General features: G+C 42.6%; 1 protein-coding gene across 14 annotated transcripts; it reads left to right on the top strand.

Moving 5' to 3' along the window:
- Positions 1–1,130: 1,130 nt before the first annotated feature.
- LOC310678684 (lysosomal amino acid transporter 1 homolog) lies at positions 1,131–16,224 on the top strand. 14 transcript variants are annotated; one of them, XM_083443010.1, is made up of 12 exons: positions 1,132–1,519; positions 1,778–1,864; positions 3,552–3,665; positions 3,854–3,908; positions 5,470–5,555; positions 6,038–6,176; positions 9,147–9,276; positions 10,480–10,570; positions 11,809–11,933; positions 12,620–12,715; positions 13,620–13,805; positions 15,874–16,224. In XM_083443010.1, exons 5-12 carry the CDS (start codon positions 5,489–5,491, stop codon positions 15,970–15,972), a joined length of 933 nt encoding a protein of 310 aa, XP_083299136.1. In that variant the 5' UTR covers positions 1,132–1,519; positions 1,778–1,864; positions 3,552–3,665; positions 3,854–3,908; positions 5,470–5,488; the 3' UTR covers positions 15,973–16,224. The 14 variants fall into 14 exon arrangements, 13 of the variants coding, with proteins under 13 accessions (XP_083299134.1, XP_083299136.1, XP_083299131.1 ...); XM_083443005.1 differs by having other exon boundaries at positions 3,552–3,673; XM_083443015.1 differs by having other exon boundaries at positions 1,134–1,519; positions 5,837–6,176.
- Positions 16,225–17,730: the final 1,506 nt, after the last annotated feature.

The raw sequence follows: 17,730 nt of genomic DNA, 5'->3' as shown, positions 1-17,730 counted from the left end.
TATTAGTTTGCAGGGCTACAAGGCAATCTTCTTTTCAGTGCGGCTATATAGCTGGTGAAATAAGCAGCAGGAAAGTAAGCAACAACTCAAGATCTACAAGGTTTCAGTCCTAAACACATGGTAAGTCCGAGTGAAGTAAGTCCGACTGAATTTTCAGACATGCAGTTCTAAATAAACAGGAATGAAATCAGGATACCTGCAATGAACGTGGATGGAAAGTTTTTGTAGATTTCCCCCCCCCCCCCAATCCTCCTTTACTATTGAAAACATGGTACTCCTGTATCACGTTCTGCAAGAAGAGTAATCTGGCATTCAGTGCCAATTTTGTGCTGGCAGATGCTTGTTTGATTTCTTTTCTATGAGTGCCTAGTGGGAAACATGGATCACAAATACAACTGTGTGTGTTGAAACATTGCATTCAAAATATATTAGGATCAACGTAGAAGAGATACAAAACAGCTATGGTAAATATGTAAAATATGGGGGGGGGGTTCCCTTAAAGATGATTTAGGTGGTAAAGGGAGAACCACTAGCCTTACTTCATTTCCTAGCCTTGTGTAACTTCCCTCCACTCAGGGGAGATGACTTTGTGGAGATGATCCCTGCTTGTAGGCTAGCACGCTCAGGCCGGTATTTTAGTGTAACCCACGTTCAAAACAATTGCGCCCTCCAAGTGTGACCAGATGGTGCAAAATTAGATGAACTCTTTCCATTTTTTGTGATTGCACAGGGGAGGGAAATTTTGGCAGGCGTGGAAGGGTGTGTGTGTGAAAAGAAAGCATGCGCCATTAATAATAATAATAATAATAAATTTTATTTATACCCCGCCCTCCCCGGCCAGAGCCGGGCTCAGGGTGGCTAACACCAGTTGTGGAACCAGAAAGCATTTTCCATTGTGGAACCATAATAGAAATCCTAATGGGTCCAGGTGCGAATTGAAGCAACTGGACAAGGTTGCGGCAAGCATCCAGATTTCCACACCTCAGATTTTTCCTGAGAAATAATAATGATAATAATAATTTAAAAAAACAACAAAACAACAACAACAATAACAATATAATATAATAATTCATAATAATAATTTAGAATAATAATAAACTTATTATTATTATTATTATCATCATCATCATCAACAACAACAGCAACAGCCGTTCTTTGCAATCCTGTGGACTCCAAAGGAAGCCCCTCACGACGACCGACCCGAGCTGGGCCCTAGGCCGCCTCCTCCCTCGGAGCCCCCGCGGCCTTTCCTCTCCTCCTCCTCCTGCTCGGAGGTTTCCCTCAGGGAAGGCGGCCAACTGTCAGCAGAGGGAGCTGCAGGCCAGCCGGCGCCATCTCCGGCTTCTCTCCCGCAGCTCCGGGCTTGGACAGCAGGGAGAGGAAGGAAGAGGCCTGCCTGGGCTGCCGGCCCTCCTCGCCGCGCTCGGTCTCAGCCCGGCTCAAAGGCAACGGATTCGGCCATTGCGACGAAGCCTTTCCCGGCCCGGGACCATCTCTCTCTCTCTCTCGGCTCGCGGGGGTGGGTGCCTCTCCTATACTGGGGGGTGGGTTGGGGTAGGGGTTTCATCCTTAATGGAGTTTCTAAAATATATTTTTCTCCACAAAAGCTGGAGCCCGGTTCTCTTCCTGGGTGTAAAATAAACGGCATTGTGGTGAAATCTCCGTTGCGTCTAGGGCCAACTGTCAGAAACTTCCATCGGCTTGGATTGATTGATTGATTGACTGACTGACTGACTGACTTACAAATTTTTTTTTCCAACATCTTGTCTCCGCACAGGCTGCGCCCTCGTGGAATGTAACGTGTGAACGCCCGCAAATCAGCTGGGGTTAAGGGTTTAGCATCTTCCCGGGACCAGATCGAAAGGTAAAGAGTCTCCCGCAGCCACTCCTCTTCCTGTTCACACACAGCCCTACCGTGGGGGATATGTGTAGAAGGGAGGGTTGGCTTCACACCTGCTGCCCCTGTTTCTGACCTCCTGGGTGCTTGTTCAGAAGATCAAATGAATGCGTGGAGCTTTGGAGAAGGGAAAGCAGGCGCATCCCCCCCCCAAAAAAAATCCACTCACTGTTCATCCAAAAAGGTTGACGTTAACTTTTTTCTGGTAGGCCAGTGAATAGATGAAAAATGGAAACCCAGCAAAGGCAATAATTTCTTAATCCCAGCACCTCTGGGTGCCTTGTGTTTATTGTGGGATAGGTACACTCATACATTCTTATTTATTTATTGCAGCATCCACACAACACCATTGACATCTAAATGCCAGTCTATGCATTCATCCCTCTCTTAAACTGGATGTACCCTTTCCAGCATCTTTTGAAAAGTAAATAATAATAATAATAATAATAATAATAATAATAATAAAGCAACAATCCTGTTGCCAATGTTCCATTTCAGGCACGGGGTGGGGACTATATTCACAGTAAAAAAATAATAATACAGTAGTTTAAAAGTGGTGGAATGATCCTTATCGCTCAGTGTCATCAAAGTTTTAAGAGCTATCTATGTGTTTATGTGGGTGGCGCTGTGGGTAAAAGCCTCAGCGCCCAGGGCTTGCCTATCGAAAGGTCAGCGGTTCGAATCCCCACGGCAGGGTGTGCTCCCGTCGTTCGGTCCCAGCGCCTGCCAACCTAGCAGTTCGAAAGCACCTCCGGGTGCAAGTAGATAAATAGGGACCGCTTACTAGTGGGAAGGTAAACAGCGTTTCCGTGTGCGGCTCTGGCTTGCCAGAGCAGCGATGTCACGCTGGCCACGTGACCCGGAAGTGTCTCCGGACAGCACTGGCCCCCGGCCTCTTGAGTGAGATGGGCGCACAACCCTAGAGTCTGTCAAGACTGGCCCGTACGGGCAGGGGTACCTTTACCTTTTTATGTGTTTACTTACCATCCATGTCACTGCAGGAATGCTTCCTATACAATAAGTGATCCTGTCTATGCTTATCTCCCCTTGCATTTTGGTAGTTCTGGCCTGTTTTTGGTGTAGCTGCACATTGTTCTTAACAGCAGAATCCTAAGCTTGTTCAGAAGCACCTTTCTGTTAAATGTGGTTTCCTGCCAGGTAAAGTGATACAGCATTGAAGCTAAAGGGAGAAGTCTTGAATTTCCACCCTCCTTGATAAGCCCTTGAAGCTGACCCTGTGTAGGTGAAGTGCAGGATTTGGCAAAAAGCATCTAAGTGTCTTGACCAGCTGACAGGTTTTCTATGAAAGCTTTTAGTTGATACTAAGCATACTGCTTGACAATGGCTGGCGTTGCATAAATGTTAACTAGCAAAAGACAACAGAATAACATGCACCAGAGGAGATGTTGTGCAGCAAGGGGCCAAAGGCCAGACCTTCAGCCTCCTGAGGATTGTCAGCTTACCTGTATGATTCCTTTTGAACTGCTTGCTTCCTATAATAACTGGTGCTGGTTAACGTCCTGATGTGTCAGGTTAAACATGAAAAGCAAGTTACCCAAGATGACTGTAGATATTTAGCTATACTTTCAGTAAGTAATCAAGGTATTCACCTGACAAACCAGAATGTGCTCTCTCCCCCCCCCCCCACTTCCAGGTCACATGATGCTAATTCCCAACAATATTAACTGCTAGTTTGATACTCCAACATGTACCACGTTGTGTTGTTAGAGCTACCACAGAGGCCTCCCAGGGACATGCAAGCCCCGAGGTAATGAAGTGAGTTCTACTTTAATAATGCATTGCATTGATTTTTTTCCCAGTGTATTAGTCTTTTAGTTTTATGGTTGTTATCTTGGATTTTTTTTACAGTTTGATTTTCCTTTGTCTCCATTTCAAATTTGAAAAGAGCCAGGGAAATAATACAGTCTGGTGGCGCTTTTTTTTTTTCCTTAATAGGTTGTTGCCAATGCCTTTAATGTGTGGCAGAGTGGAAACTTTCAAAGGAACGAAGGTAATAAAGTCAAGTAGCAAGGAAATATGTAGCTATCTTTGTTTACGTAAAATGGGACGATACTTTATGTTACCTTTAGATTTAAAAATGGGGTTGCTGCACCTTGGGTAGGTCAGGGTAGATCAAATGGGTAATTTGTAGCAGCTCGGTAAGGGTTTCTAACTTCCACTTTTCCCATATGCCCTGTTCATTAAGCATTCATTCTGATTTGTTTGCAGATGACTTTGTGTCAAAGCAAGCATTGTCCCACAATTTCCAGTACATTCCCCCCCCCATCACTTTCCATATTGCAAAAAGTCTGGTTTATGGGGAAAGGGGGTTTGTTGCACAAGACTTCGCAATCAACTCATGGAGGACATGGACTGGAGATTAGCCTATTGGTGTGTGTAATTCTTAGCTAACGCTGTAAAATCTCAAGAGAATGATGTAGTCCCATGCTATATCCTTCTCTTCTGCTAAACACACTGTGCTGCAAATCAGCCTTGTACCAGCAGCCCCCCTTTGTTTTCCCACCCAGTAATACGGTTCTATTTGTGCTAATTATTACACTTAAGAGACAAGACTCAAATGTATCCAAAGTTTTGTAATAATATTTTTTCTCCATAGTATTTCGTGAATTTTAGAGAGTACCAGGAACATGACATACTGTTGTTACCTTCCAAAGCACCTTCATATTTTATTAAATAAATTTTTGAACTCTAGAGATTTAGATGAAAATCCTAGCTTTAATTTGCAGTACAAATTAGTCACATAGGATGCAGATAACTGCATAAATTCTACTCGTTAAAGCCCTTGAACCACTCTATACAGTACTTAACAGTTAGTCTGGCAAAAAGTTGGGTCACAGATGAGGGATTTGTATCCATATCTGTGGTTGCAAGCATGGGATCAGTCACTGCCAGTTATTCCGTATTACTTAACAAACAATATAAGAATATGGTGCTTAGTTTTAATTTCTTTTGTTCTGTAGTACATATTCACATCACAAATGTTCTACCATTTTTCTTTTTCTTTTTTTCTTTGCTTTAGGATTAATTGTTTTAATAATAAAAACAATTAATCAAAGCGTTATTTAGACAGCATGAAGACATATACAAGAAGGCTGTAAATGAGAAGAAACTGAAACATTCCAAAACAAGTTTACAAACCCCATCCAAGTCACATTGACTGCATCAAATATTGCCTTCCCATTTTAACGTTTAAAACTAGGGTAACAGTATCAAGTCAACTGGACCATGAGCCATGCAAGAGTATTGTAGCTGCTGTTTACTTCAACAGGGCTTGTACTGGAGAATTTCCAGATGGATTGATCCCTCTGTTATTAGCTTATGAAAAGTCTTGGGGGCAAGGAAGGAAATGAAAAATACAATCAGTAAACTGCTGCACCCAGGCAAATATGAAGCTCCCAATGCACCCCCATGTCATTAGTGTTAAGTAATGACATAAAATGGAATTTACGCAATATGCAATGTAGCAAATTATATTAAGGAAAACCATTATAAACAGTTCAACACTTGTTTTTCCTTCTGTTACTCTAATGCAGTTGTTTGTTTATTTATAGTAATACATCCCATATATGAATGTATAATGCTTTCAAAGGTGGAGAAATGTTAAATTACAATTTTGCTGTCGTGGACACTTTAGCAGGTACAACTATATTACTGTTTTTACAGTTCTCCGACTGTCTTATGATAGAAAAGTAATGGCACTTAAGAAACTGCGCCCTGAGATCCAGTATAGAAAAGTGGCCCATTTCAACTGGCATAAGAATACTCAAATGCTGAGTGGGTTAACATCTATATTTTAAATTTTCTTTCTTGCTTTGGAGTTTGCCTTTCATATGTGTCCAAATAGAATAATTAGCTGGATTTGTCTTTTAAATTGATGTATGAATGCTGGATGTATTTTATTTTCTTTGAATTTGGCAGGCCCTCCTGTGAGGTTGGAAACAAATTGTTGTACCCAATCATCCATCTGGATGTGGGAGCTTTGAAGGGGAAGAGAGAATATTCAGAACTGGTAAATGGATTTGCATGGGGTTCAGAACTGAGCCAACTTCTGAAATAATATCCCTCAACTTGAATAGATGGCTCTTCAGCAGCCTCCACATGCTTTTAATATCTCCCCAGTCGCGGAGAGGAGATTGTGCCTAAATGGAACACCCTGGATTTGGCATCTCCTGGAAGAGTGTGTCGGGAATGCGTGGGAGTATTGGAGTGTTGTCATAGGCCTGATCTCCATTGTCTGCTTTCTGTTTGCTGCACTACCGTGAGTTTAAAATCTTTAAGTACTTCTCAGATTCATACATGAGTAATCTTGCCTGAAGCTCTTCTCAGAAGCTGCCTCTCTCTCTCTCTCTCTTTTTTTTAGGTTCATTCTTTGATGCATTTCTGTCCCTATCTGCATCGAATAAATAGGATATGCCAGAGCAGCATGTTTCTCCTGTTTAAAGCAATATTTGATGGTTGACAAATTAGCTTGCTACACTCTACTGTTGTGGTGACTTACGCTAATCTTTGCTATTTGGAGCAAATAAGAACACGTCACCCCCTTCTCCTTTGATCTCTGCATCATTAAAACGTGTGCATTTCACACACTTAAATGGAGAGGGCAGAGTACATTATTATTATTATTATTATTATTATTATTATTATTATTAACTAATAATAATAGGAACAACAACAACAATTTGTTATTTATACCCCACCCATCTGGCTGGGTTTCCCCAGCCCCTCTGGGTGGACCCCAACAGAATAATAATAATAATAATAATAATAATAATAATAATAAAGACATAAAACATTAAAAACTTCCCTAAAAAGGGCTGCCTTCAGATGTCTTCTAAAAGTCAGATAGTTGTTTATTTCCTTGGCATCTGATGGGAGGGCGTTCCACAGGGCGGGTGCCACTAGCGAGAAGGCCCTCTGCCTGGTTCCCTGTAATCTCACAGTGAGGGAACTTGCCAGAAGGCCCTCGGAGCTGGACTTCAGTGTCCGGGCTGAACAATGGGAGGTGGAGACGCTCCTTCAGGTATACTGGGCCGAGGCAGTATTCTGTCCATTCTGTTGTTTGGTTCAGAGGACAAGCTGCCACACCTGTGTTGCTTTCCCCACCCTGGCTGCAAGGAGACTGACCCACATGTGGTGGGGCTAAAGAGTAGAGCTAGGAGTGTGTAACATAGTATTCTGGAACCAGGTGCCCTCAAGATGCTGTTGGAGTATAACTTTCATCCTCTCTGGCAACCATTGAGTGCAGAGGAAGAAGTGCTGCTTCCCCCTTTCCATCAGCCTGCACCTGTATGCAATTCTGCATCACCTGTGATTCCAGCAGGAACTTAAATACAGTGGTGCCCCGCAAGACGAATGCCTCGCAAGATGGAAAACCCGCAAGACGAAAGGGTTTTCCGTCTGCAGAGGCGCTTCGCAAGACGAATTTCCCTATGGGCTTGCTTCGCAAGACGAAAAATGACGAAACATTTTGAATTTTTATTTTGCTCCAAAACCCCTTTTCCTGAAGCGCTAAGCTGCTAAAAGCATTTTAGCAGCAAAACCGCTAATCTCCCACCCCTTAAAAAGCCGTTTTTAGCCCTTAAAATGTCAATAGCGCTAATAGCGCTACTCCGTCAATGGGCTTGCTTCGCAAGACGAAAAAACCGCAAGACGAAAAGACTCCCGGAACGGATTCTTTTCGTCTTGCGAGGCACCACTGTACAATGTAGTGCTGCAGTTTGTTTCCCCAGTACATACATCACTTGCAGTAACAAAGTATAACAATCTAGCTGGTTGAACCTGAAGAGGTCACAAAAGAGCTTTAAGTCACCTACTGTGATAGTCTTCTCTTGGAAAAGAGCAACCAACTTTCCCCCTGGTATCATGATGTAACCCAGGGGTAGGAAACGCCCTCCAGGTGTTTGGGACTGCAACTCCTGTCCTCCCTGAACAGTCGCCACGCTGGCCAGGACTGATGGGAGTTTGGGCATAAAGCATAGAGTCTTGGGTTTGGAAGACTAGGTTCAAAAAAGATTTTATTCAGTGATGAATTCGCTTTCTCAATTCCTCACGTGTACAACAGGAATACCAGAGACCACCACCACAGGTTTATTGGGAGGGAAAATGGGAGGTTTGTAAAGCACTTTGCTCAGCGAAATATTGTGAAAATGGATACAGCCATTATCACATACCAAGAAAGAGAGGGGAAGAAGAATGTGTTTTGCCCATTGATATCACTGGACCTTACTTCTGAGCAGATACTTAGCACTGCAGCTCCTCTATTCTTCCTTCTACTTTCTGCCAATGTTCTCTCTAACCTACAGAGCGTTGAAATTGTTCAAAGCAATCCATATCCCATTTGAGATCAATGGCAAAATTCCCATTGATTCTTTTCCTGGATTGCCCCCATTGTACCACTTATTGCTTCTCTTTCAATTGCTGGTTAGTCTCTGTGCATTCATTTCAAGTATGTAGGTTGGCAATAGCAGGAACAGAGCATGGAATTCTCCCAGCAGGGAGGAAATGGCTGAAGTTAAGTGGGATTCATTTTGAAGTCTGTTATCTTGGGGAAGCCTGTAACTTATTGAACCAACTGTCTGGAAATTTGTGCCGAATAAAACCTGTGTTGCAAAGCCTTTGAGCCCCTTGGGTTTTACTCAAAAGGGGCGTCGTCATTAAAAATGTCACTTTTTGTAGAATGGGATTTTTTTTTTATGGGTCACTTTTGGTAATGAGCTCCATGAACAGTTTAACAATTCAAAGACTTGAATAAAGCTCTCAAGTCTGTTATGAAAGCTTTGTGTGACCCTAGCCATTTTTAAGTGTGAATGTGCACTTTTTCAGGATTACTGAGCGTGACAACTGAAGCATTATAAAAGCTGTTGCTCATAGCTCCTTCTTGTCTTTATTTCTGTGCTGTTAGTATGTATAATACGTTTGTGTATTTTTCATTAGGGCTGATTAGCAAAGTGTAAGAACTATTACTGTGCTATTCATTTTATGTATTATTAATTAAAATTTCCAACCCCACACTTCTTGAGCTAGTGAACTCACAATGATCAGCAGCACAGAAATAATCAGAGCAGTATTAGAACATAATATGATAAACACTTATAACTGTTTTGAACATGTTTGGTTTGAGCTTCCTTGGGGGCTGCCCACTTCACATCTTCTGCAGTTTGCACTTATTTTTAGATTTTATTTGTGTAAAATGCAGCGCATCCTTTGGATTATTTTTTTTCTCTCCCAGTCAACTGTATGTTGCCTATCGGAATGGAAAAGTGGATCAAGCACTTTCATTGGGCTTTCTGCTATGCTGGATTGCTGGAGACCTCACCAGTTTTATTGGGTGCTACTTGACAAATCAACTTCCAATACAGGTAAGTAGTCCAAGTTTTAAATACAGTGGTACCACGGGATGCGAACAGGATCCATTCCGGAGCCCTGTTCACATCCTGAATGGAACGTAAGATGCAACGGCGCATCTGCGTGTGTCATGTTTTGCTGCTTCCTCGCATGCGTGTGACGTCATTTTGAGCGTCTGCGCATGCGTGAGTGGCGAAACCTGGAAGTAACGCGCTCCATTACTTCCGGGTTGCCACAGAGCGCAACCCGAAAGCGCTCAAACTGAACCACATTCAACCTGAGGTATGACTGTATCTGGCTTAGTAGAGACCTGAGGCCAATTTTGCCTGTTGTTTTTTTTAATTTTACCAACTCAACAGGAGTCATTAACCATGAAAAAGACCCCCCCAAAAAATTGTTTCACTCAGTGTTTCTTTTAAGCCAGTGCTCTATTAATGCTCCCTCTCTTTGAACTCCATAGCACGCTCTCTCTTCCCTCTCTCCCTGCACCACCACAGATATATATGAACCCCTTTGTTAACCTTTCCTTCCTCTTCTCTTTACGCCTCATTGTGTACCCTCTTCTATTTCTCTCTTCACTCCCATCCGGTTGCCAATGAGAGAACAAAATGCTGGGTTTGCTGGGCCTTTGGCCTGGTTCAGCAGGCCTCCTCTTATATTCTTATCTCTGTCTTTGTCTCACTTCTCACACACAGATCTCTTTGAAGTTCATCTCTGTAGCAACCCTCCCTTTCTCTCTACAACCCACAGAGTACTCTCCAACCTCCTGGCCTCCTATCCTTGTTCCTCGCTTCCTGCCACTTTTCTCACCTCCGCTCTTCTTCAGCATAAGAGGTTTTTGCTCTCCCTTCACCTCACACTCTCTCCATTAAGAGATTGGGCCACATGGTGTAGTGGGGCTGGTTGGCTGCAACAGGCTGGGAAGTTGGCACCAGGTCTGCCATAGATTTCTGAATACGCAGAAGGAAAGGAGCAATGTGGACATAGTGACATAGTCAATCCTTGCTCCACATTTCATAGCCTTCCTTTGGCCTTAATCCCCCCCCCCCCCAAAGAGGTGGAAAAGGACCACAAACAACAGAAGTTTGGAATTCTTTTTTATTGCCTGTTACCTTGATTTGCATAAAAGATAAAAATGGGATATAAGTAAAGATGCTATTTTGCCTACTTTGGATGTTTTGCACTAAATTATGCATTGTTCTTTTCATCTTTTTCAGATAATCACTGCCATCTTTTATGTTAACATGGACATTATTATGATATCCCAGTTTGCCTATTATAAGCTAAAAAATCAGAAGGCGACAAAATGTGAGTCTGTAATTGGAGACTGCAGCTGGATGTAATTTGCTGCTGCTTTTAAAAACAAATTCTTAACACTTAGAAACTGCTTTAACCCTGGGTGTGTTTTTAAATAGCATGCTTGCACTAGATGGCTTAGACTCGAGATGCCTTAAACACTAAATGTTCTTGCAGTTGGGATGCACCTACTTCTAGAAAAGGTTGCATTCCTGAATTATGATAGTCACACACATTCTCCTCTTGGCACCAAACAAGGGAAGAAGAACTTGGGACCAGCATTCAAAACTCCCATTGTTCTAGGCGCGTTTTGTGACAGGAAATTTCATTAGCGTGAACAGTTTCTGAGCTCTGGGTGCAGTCCTGCGCCTAAGATTTCAGATTAAAACTGCACAGTGGAAGGAAAGGGGAACGTTTTTCTGCCTCCTCGCTTCCAGCCACTCTGTGGGGAAGCCTGGAGAAGAGATCTTCTTAAGAATATTAGAGGGGCAGGCAGGGGAAGCACGGCTTTATTTTTTGCAGTCTTCAGATGAGGACTAAACCATGTGAAAAATGAACATAATATTTTAGCTGCAGTTCATTCATTTTCAGCTTTGTAGTCTTGTTATAAAAAAGCATGCCTGGACATTCTGTTGTCGCTCCCATAACCTACGTTTAAGGTGCCATTTAGCTTTCATATGTCAGTTTCTCACACTGCTTGGGACTCATTTATTTTAAATAGATATCCTGGATAATGATTGGATAGTAAACAGGTTGCTAAATCAATCCAGAAAATATGCCCAGGTTTAGGCTACAATCCTAAACCCCCCCCCCCCCCACTGAGTAAAATACCATTGAACTCAGTAAGGCTTACTTCAGAGCAGAATGACATAGGATTGCACTGTCCTGCATTCATCTGTGTTCCATGATAAAGTTACCCTTAGACATTCCTGTGCAGCAGAACAAGTTACTTGTAGAATTTGCTAATAACGCTGAGCTGCTTTTCGTAGACAAACCTTTGTGCTTTATGGGATCCACTCCAGAGGGCCCCAAGCTTGGGAGGCAGTTTTGAGGGAGGGGCTGGCATTTGAAAGGAAGAGGGTTTTTTTTTTAAAAAAAAACAAAACCATGCTATTGCCACCAGTTCAGATGCTGGCCTGAAACTATTGGTATCACATATTATGTCTCTGTATATCACAAACAAATGTTAGATTTCTTTAAAAGCAATAATGAAGTACTTAGTTGGCCCTGATTTTCATTTGCTTTTCAAGGTGGCATAAACTTGAAAAACTGCTGTGTCATCTGGGTCTTGATGTGCATCATACTCTGTTTGATTTTACCTGGTCCGTTACTGCTGCGGAACCAAGTCCAGAATACTCTTTCAGGAACAAGTGAGGTACAACTTTTTAATATTTCTATTTTATTACTTTGTTTGTGCTGTTCTTGATACTGATGGTAAGGTAAAGGTAAAGGAACCCCTGACCATTAGGTCCAATCGTGACCGACTCTGGGGTTGCAGCGTTCATCTCGCTTTATTGGCCGAGGGAGCCGGCATACAGCTTCCGGGTCATGTGGCCAGCAGGACTAAGCTGCTTCTGGCGAACCAGAGCAGTGCACGGAAACGCCGTTTACCTTCCCGCCGGAGTGGTACCTATTTATCTACTTGCACTTGATGTGCTTTCAAACTGCTAGGTTGGCAGGAGCAGGGACCGAGCTCACCCCATCGTGGGGATTCAAACCGCCGACCTTATGACTGGCAAGTCCTAGCCTCTGTGGTTTAACCCACAGCGCACCCACGTCCTTCACTGATGGTAGTGTGGTATAACTATTTCCAAGTTCCCTACACTGATTTCTCTACACTGATGGTAGTGTGGTATAAAATTTCCAAGTAGTTAAAACCCCAATACTAACTAGCAGACTCAGTTTAATACCACTTTTCCCCATTTATTTAAATGATTTCTTAATTAATTGCATTGACTGCTGTGCATAGGTTAGGAGGCAATGCTGCCTTTTGTGTTAAACTTCTGTCAGTCTTGAAATTATTATTTTTCGCTCTCTCTGTGTGCGTTTTGTTATCTTCAGAAGTCTCATGGCATGATTGAGATGTCAGGATTTGTGTGTGGCTACATATCGTGTCTCTTTTATTTGGGATCTAGAATTCCCCAGCTGTATAAAAATGTAAGTATTTTATTACTTATTTCTAAAGACAGTGCACGCCACATGCAACATTTATTGATCAAGTTGGGGTCAGCTGCAGAGATTGGGAGCACTGGATCATTCAGCATTTGAGGCTAATTTGAATAAATTCCTATAATTCCACTAAAGGTGGCAAAGATTTAATAGGTTGCCTATTAGGTTTATGATGCTGTGTCTATAAAGGTAAAGGGACCCCTGACCATTAGGTCCAGTCGTGACTGACTCTGGAGTTGCGGCGCTCATCTCGCTTTATTGGCCGAGGGAGCCAGCGTACAGCTTCTGGGTCATGTGGCCAGCATGACTAAGCCGCTTCTGGCGAACCAGAGCAGCACACGGAAACGCCGTTTACCTTCCCGCTGGAGCGGTACCTATTTATCTACTTGCACTCTGATGTGCTTTCGAACTGCTAGGTTGGCAGGAGCAGGGACCGAGCAATGGGAGCTCACCCCATCGCGGGGATTCGAACCGCCAACCTTCTGATCAGCAAGCTCTAGGCTCTGTGGTTTAACCCACAGCGCCACCCGCTGTATCTATAGTGGCCTGTAAATTTGGGAAAGTATTTAGTAGTAGAAAGCCTGTTTTGCATGCCAAGGTTCTAGATTCAATTCCTGACATCTCCTGGTAGGGCTGGGGGGAATCCCTTTGTGGAATCCCGGAGAGCTGATCCCAGTCACTATAGACAGTATTGAGCTAGATGAACCAATAGTAGAAAGTTATTCCTGTGTTCCTTTCTTTCTTTCTCTTAAAAGGTTGCCAATGAGAAAGACATGTGGAGGCCAAGATGGTTATCACAGGATTCCTAATTTATTTCTGGTCATGCATGTAAAGAAAAAGAAAAAAGTATGTGTGCTTTTGCTATAACACTGCTTTTACATTTATTTTTTAGTTCCAAAGAAGATCCACAGAAGGCACCTCTTATCTGCTTTTTGCTTTAGCCATGATGGGAAACTGTACCTATGGGCTAAGCATTGTCTTAAAGATGCCTACAACACAGCATCTTATAAATCTTTATTTCTGGCATCATCTCCCCTGGCTTATTGGGAGCTTTGGGGTTTTGTTTTTGGATATTTTTGTATCCTTTTCGGATGAAAATGACTAGTATCACTGCAGCCTCCTGGTAAATAGCATTTTGCAGGCATATGATGAAGTAATAGCTTTTAGGTGAAAAGGCCTTCGGGGCTGTAGTAAGGAAACAGTATTCAGTAGGGTACCTGCCATCAAATCCTTGCCCAGTTGGCACAAGTTTACCAAGTTTAGCTTCAGGTAGGTAGCTGTGTTGGTCTGATGCAGTCAAAATAAATAAAAAGAATTTAAAAATTGTCCAGTAGCACCTTAGAGACCATCTAAGTTTGTTCTGGGTATAAGCTTTCGTGTATCTGAAGAAGTGTGCATGCACACGAAAGCTTATACCCAGAACAAACTTAGTTGGTCTCTAAGATGCTACTGGACAATTTTTTAATATTTTTATTTATTTAGCTGTTATATTATAGCACACACATTTGTTCAGTTTGCTCGGTTGAATGCGTTCTTTGAATGCGTTCAGCCTGTATTTGTTGTTATATGGGATTCAAAAAGGTCTATCACATCCATCTGTCCATATATTGTATGATTATACTTGAAAGTGTGGCTTTGAAAAACTGTCAGAAGGAAGAAGAATGTTTAAGTCTGCAATTTTATGTACACACTTCCCTGGGAGATAAGCTCTACTGAACACAGTTGAGATTTACTTCTGAGTAAGCATGCATACAATTGAGCCCTACGTCTGCTACCCTTTATACACACCAAGTCCCATTGCATAGGATTCGGCTGTAAAATACATACAATTTTATATAGCATGTAGCACACCTACCATAAAGTTTTGTGGTTACATCGTGGGGATTCGAACTGCCAACCTTCCGATCGGCAAGCCCTAGGCTCTGTGGTTTAGACCACAGCACCACCCACATCCCTTCTCCTATCCCCTGGTTAACAATAAACTGCTAGCATAATTACCAAAAGGTTAATTAACCAAAGATGGTTGGGAGGCTAGGTTTTCATTTTTGATAAGTCAAAGCAGACTTGATAACATGGCTGTGCCAGATCAGCCAATATTGTCTTTAAGTGTGCCCTGTCAAGAGAATAATAGAAGTGCCAAAGGGGGTGGATCCCACTCAGTATTGGTGTAGAAAAAGCTGCATGTGCCCTGTGATGCACTTAGTGCATCGTTCTGTGAATATGCACAGCACTGGGAGAACCAAGACAAATCGTGACAATGCGCAAGAACTGAGGTCCCATAGGCCCCTCTCTTTTAATTCTTACTTTAATTGAAATGAATCCTAGTTAACAGGCTTGAAGCAGTCCATAATTCCCACTGTAGTACAAAAATAGTGTTGCCTGCTGCTGTGGTCATTTTGCCTATTGGCAGCCTTCTGGAATGTATGGCTTCTAGCCATAGTTTGAACAAAAAGCATTTTATTCCCCCAACGGTGAAAACCATGTCCGGGTCTATTTGGCTTTAGCTGGAAACATAACACTGGGAGGATTTTTCTCTCAAAAATCTGCTTCTGACCTCCGTGACCATGGCGGTGTGTTTCTTGCCCGTTTTCTAACGTTGTCTTACGGCACTGAACTTAAAAGGACTTGAAAATCACTAGCCACAAAGTTCTCCATGAGCAAAATGGCACACAATTCCCTGGCCACAAATATTTGCGCAGATTATTCTGTTGTGTGTCCTGTGTGAAGTCTGAATTGAATCTTAACGATGGATGATATCCAATTGTGGTCATCTGTTAGTAGGATGACTTTAAAGGGGGGCTAGTCAGATTCATGGAAATTAAGGATATTGGTGGCTACCATTCTCATGGCCATATTTTGTCCAGTAACGGAGGCAGTTTGCCTCCGAATACCAGTTGATTGCTGGGGTTTATAAGCAGGAGAGTTCTTCTGTGCTCATGTCTTGCTTGTGGGTTTCCACTCTGTATCTGGTTGTCTACTGTGGGAGCAGAATGTTAGACTAGATGGGCCTTTCAGGGCGCTTCTAATGTCCTTCTGGCTGCTTAATTTAAACATTCACTTTTGTTGCTCGTAACTCGAAAGCGATCGCTGTATAAATTGTCTTTCTGTCTCAAGTGACTAATAATTTCCCTGACTTCAAGACCCAGATAACCGCACAGTTTATTTTGTATCGCAAGCGGAAGGAGAGAAGACCCAGCTTGGTGGCCTTGGAAGTTGAACCTCTGCTCATAAATGAAGATTCCTAACCTCCATATTTTTGCAGCGTTTCATTCTGAAGTATGGGAGGCTTTTCTTAAGCAAGGGGTGGTGCTCATTAAAGACTCAACATACTACCAGGTGCTTAGGCTTGGACAGATACCATATCACAAAGGAGGGGGGAAACCAAAGCTAAAGTTCCAGGATATTGTTTGAGCTTCAGTTACTGGACTTCAAGAAGAGCTAACTCTTAAGGGGATTGTCCATCCCAGGAATAAAGTTATTTCCCCCCCAATATTAAATCCATAGTTGCAAATATTTCATTTACTTTTTAACTACTTGGTTCATTCCTACAGTCTAGAGCTGAATTTCTTTTCTATGTGACAGTGTGATTCTAGTGATATCCTGGCTTTAGTCATTGTGGTTGTCCATTGTGCTGTCGAGGCCGTCAGTTCTTGTTTAGGGAACTAGAAACAGTGAGAGTGTTAAAAGCAACAGAGATGCTTGAGTTGTTCCTTGGAAAAGCAAGTACAAAGCCTGTATTATTTAAGATGCTTACGACTCTGAGAATTTTGGGAGAAGTGGTAGTTCGAGAGTTATCAATGTGGCATCACAAGTGCACATGCAAATGTGCCTTGGAGACCGCAGGTTCCCCAAAGCTCCCTGTTGAAATTTGACCTGAAAGAAGCATTTTGTTGCAGCAAATAGAATAGTTTGTGGTGTGTGCCCATGACAATTTCTCTGGTTTGCTCTTGGTCCCACAGTGTAGAACTTGATGGAGTACCAGTCATTCTCAGTCTAAAACATATTACAGTGGTACCTCTGGTTACGTACTTAATTCGTTCCAGAGGTCCGTTCTTAACCTGAAACTGTTCTTAACCTGAAGCACCACTTTAGCTAATGGGGCCTCCCACTGCCGCCACGCGATTCCTGTTCTCATCCTGAAGCAAAGTTCTTAACCCAAGGTACTATTTCTGGGTTAGCGGAGTCTGTAACCTCAAGCGTATGTAACCTGAAGCGTATGTAACCCAAGGTACCACTGTACCTCTCCTTCTTCTCCTCCTTCTCTTTCTCCTTCTCCTTCTTCAGCAATCACTCATAGCTGAGTAAGATTGTCTTCCATGAATGTGTTCTTAACAGTGTGTCCGTAAGTGACTGTGGAGGCCAATTCTGGATCTGCACATCCTTCCACAGTGGGAACGTAGGTTTCTGGGTGGGAGTTGATCACAGTGAGGATTTGCCAAACATACCTTCTTTGCTCGCTTCTCCCTTTCGTCCTGAGTTTGTGCTTCTTCAAAGTCCATGATGTCTTTGGTTAAGGCTGTTCTCGCATTGGAGCGCTCGCAGGCCAGTGATTCCGAGTTGTCAGTGTTTATACTGCATTTTTTAAGATTTGCCTTGAGAGCATATCTAAACCTCTTTTGTTGTCCACCAGCATTACCATTTGGGATACTAAGGTTCTCAAACTGTAATATGGGCCACCTTAAGGACACAGTACAGCAGAACTGGCACAATCTGATGCCTAGCCCTGATTAAAAATATGAACATGAAGAAACAGACAAACAAAAGTTCATAAAATTAAAAAATTGGGATGTTCAGATCCCCCTCTCCATATATACAAAATAACTACAGCCCGACCCCACCAAAAACAGGCCAAAAAAGGAAACAACTCTTCCTGCAAACAACCAAGAAAGTTATTGCCTGTGAATCCCATGATTCCCATGTAGCAACCAAGTGAGTCTAAGACATCAGAGCACATCTTTTCATCTCACATGGTTCATGGGATTTTAAAACTTGGAATATTCCTT

This window comes from Podarcis tiliguerta (assembly GCF_965153285.1).
Source record: "Podarcis tiliguerta genome assembly, chromosome: 5".
NCBI lineage: Eukaryota > Metazoa > Chordata > Lepidosauria > Squamata > Lacertidae > Podarcis > Podarcis tiliguerta.
This window is presented reverse-complemented; position numbering and strand designations above follow the sequence as displayed.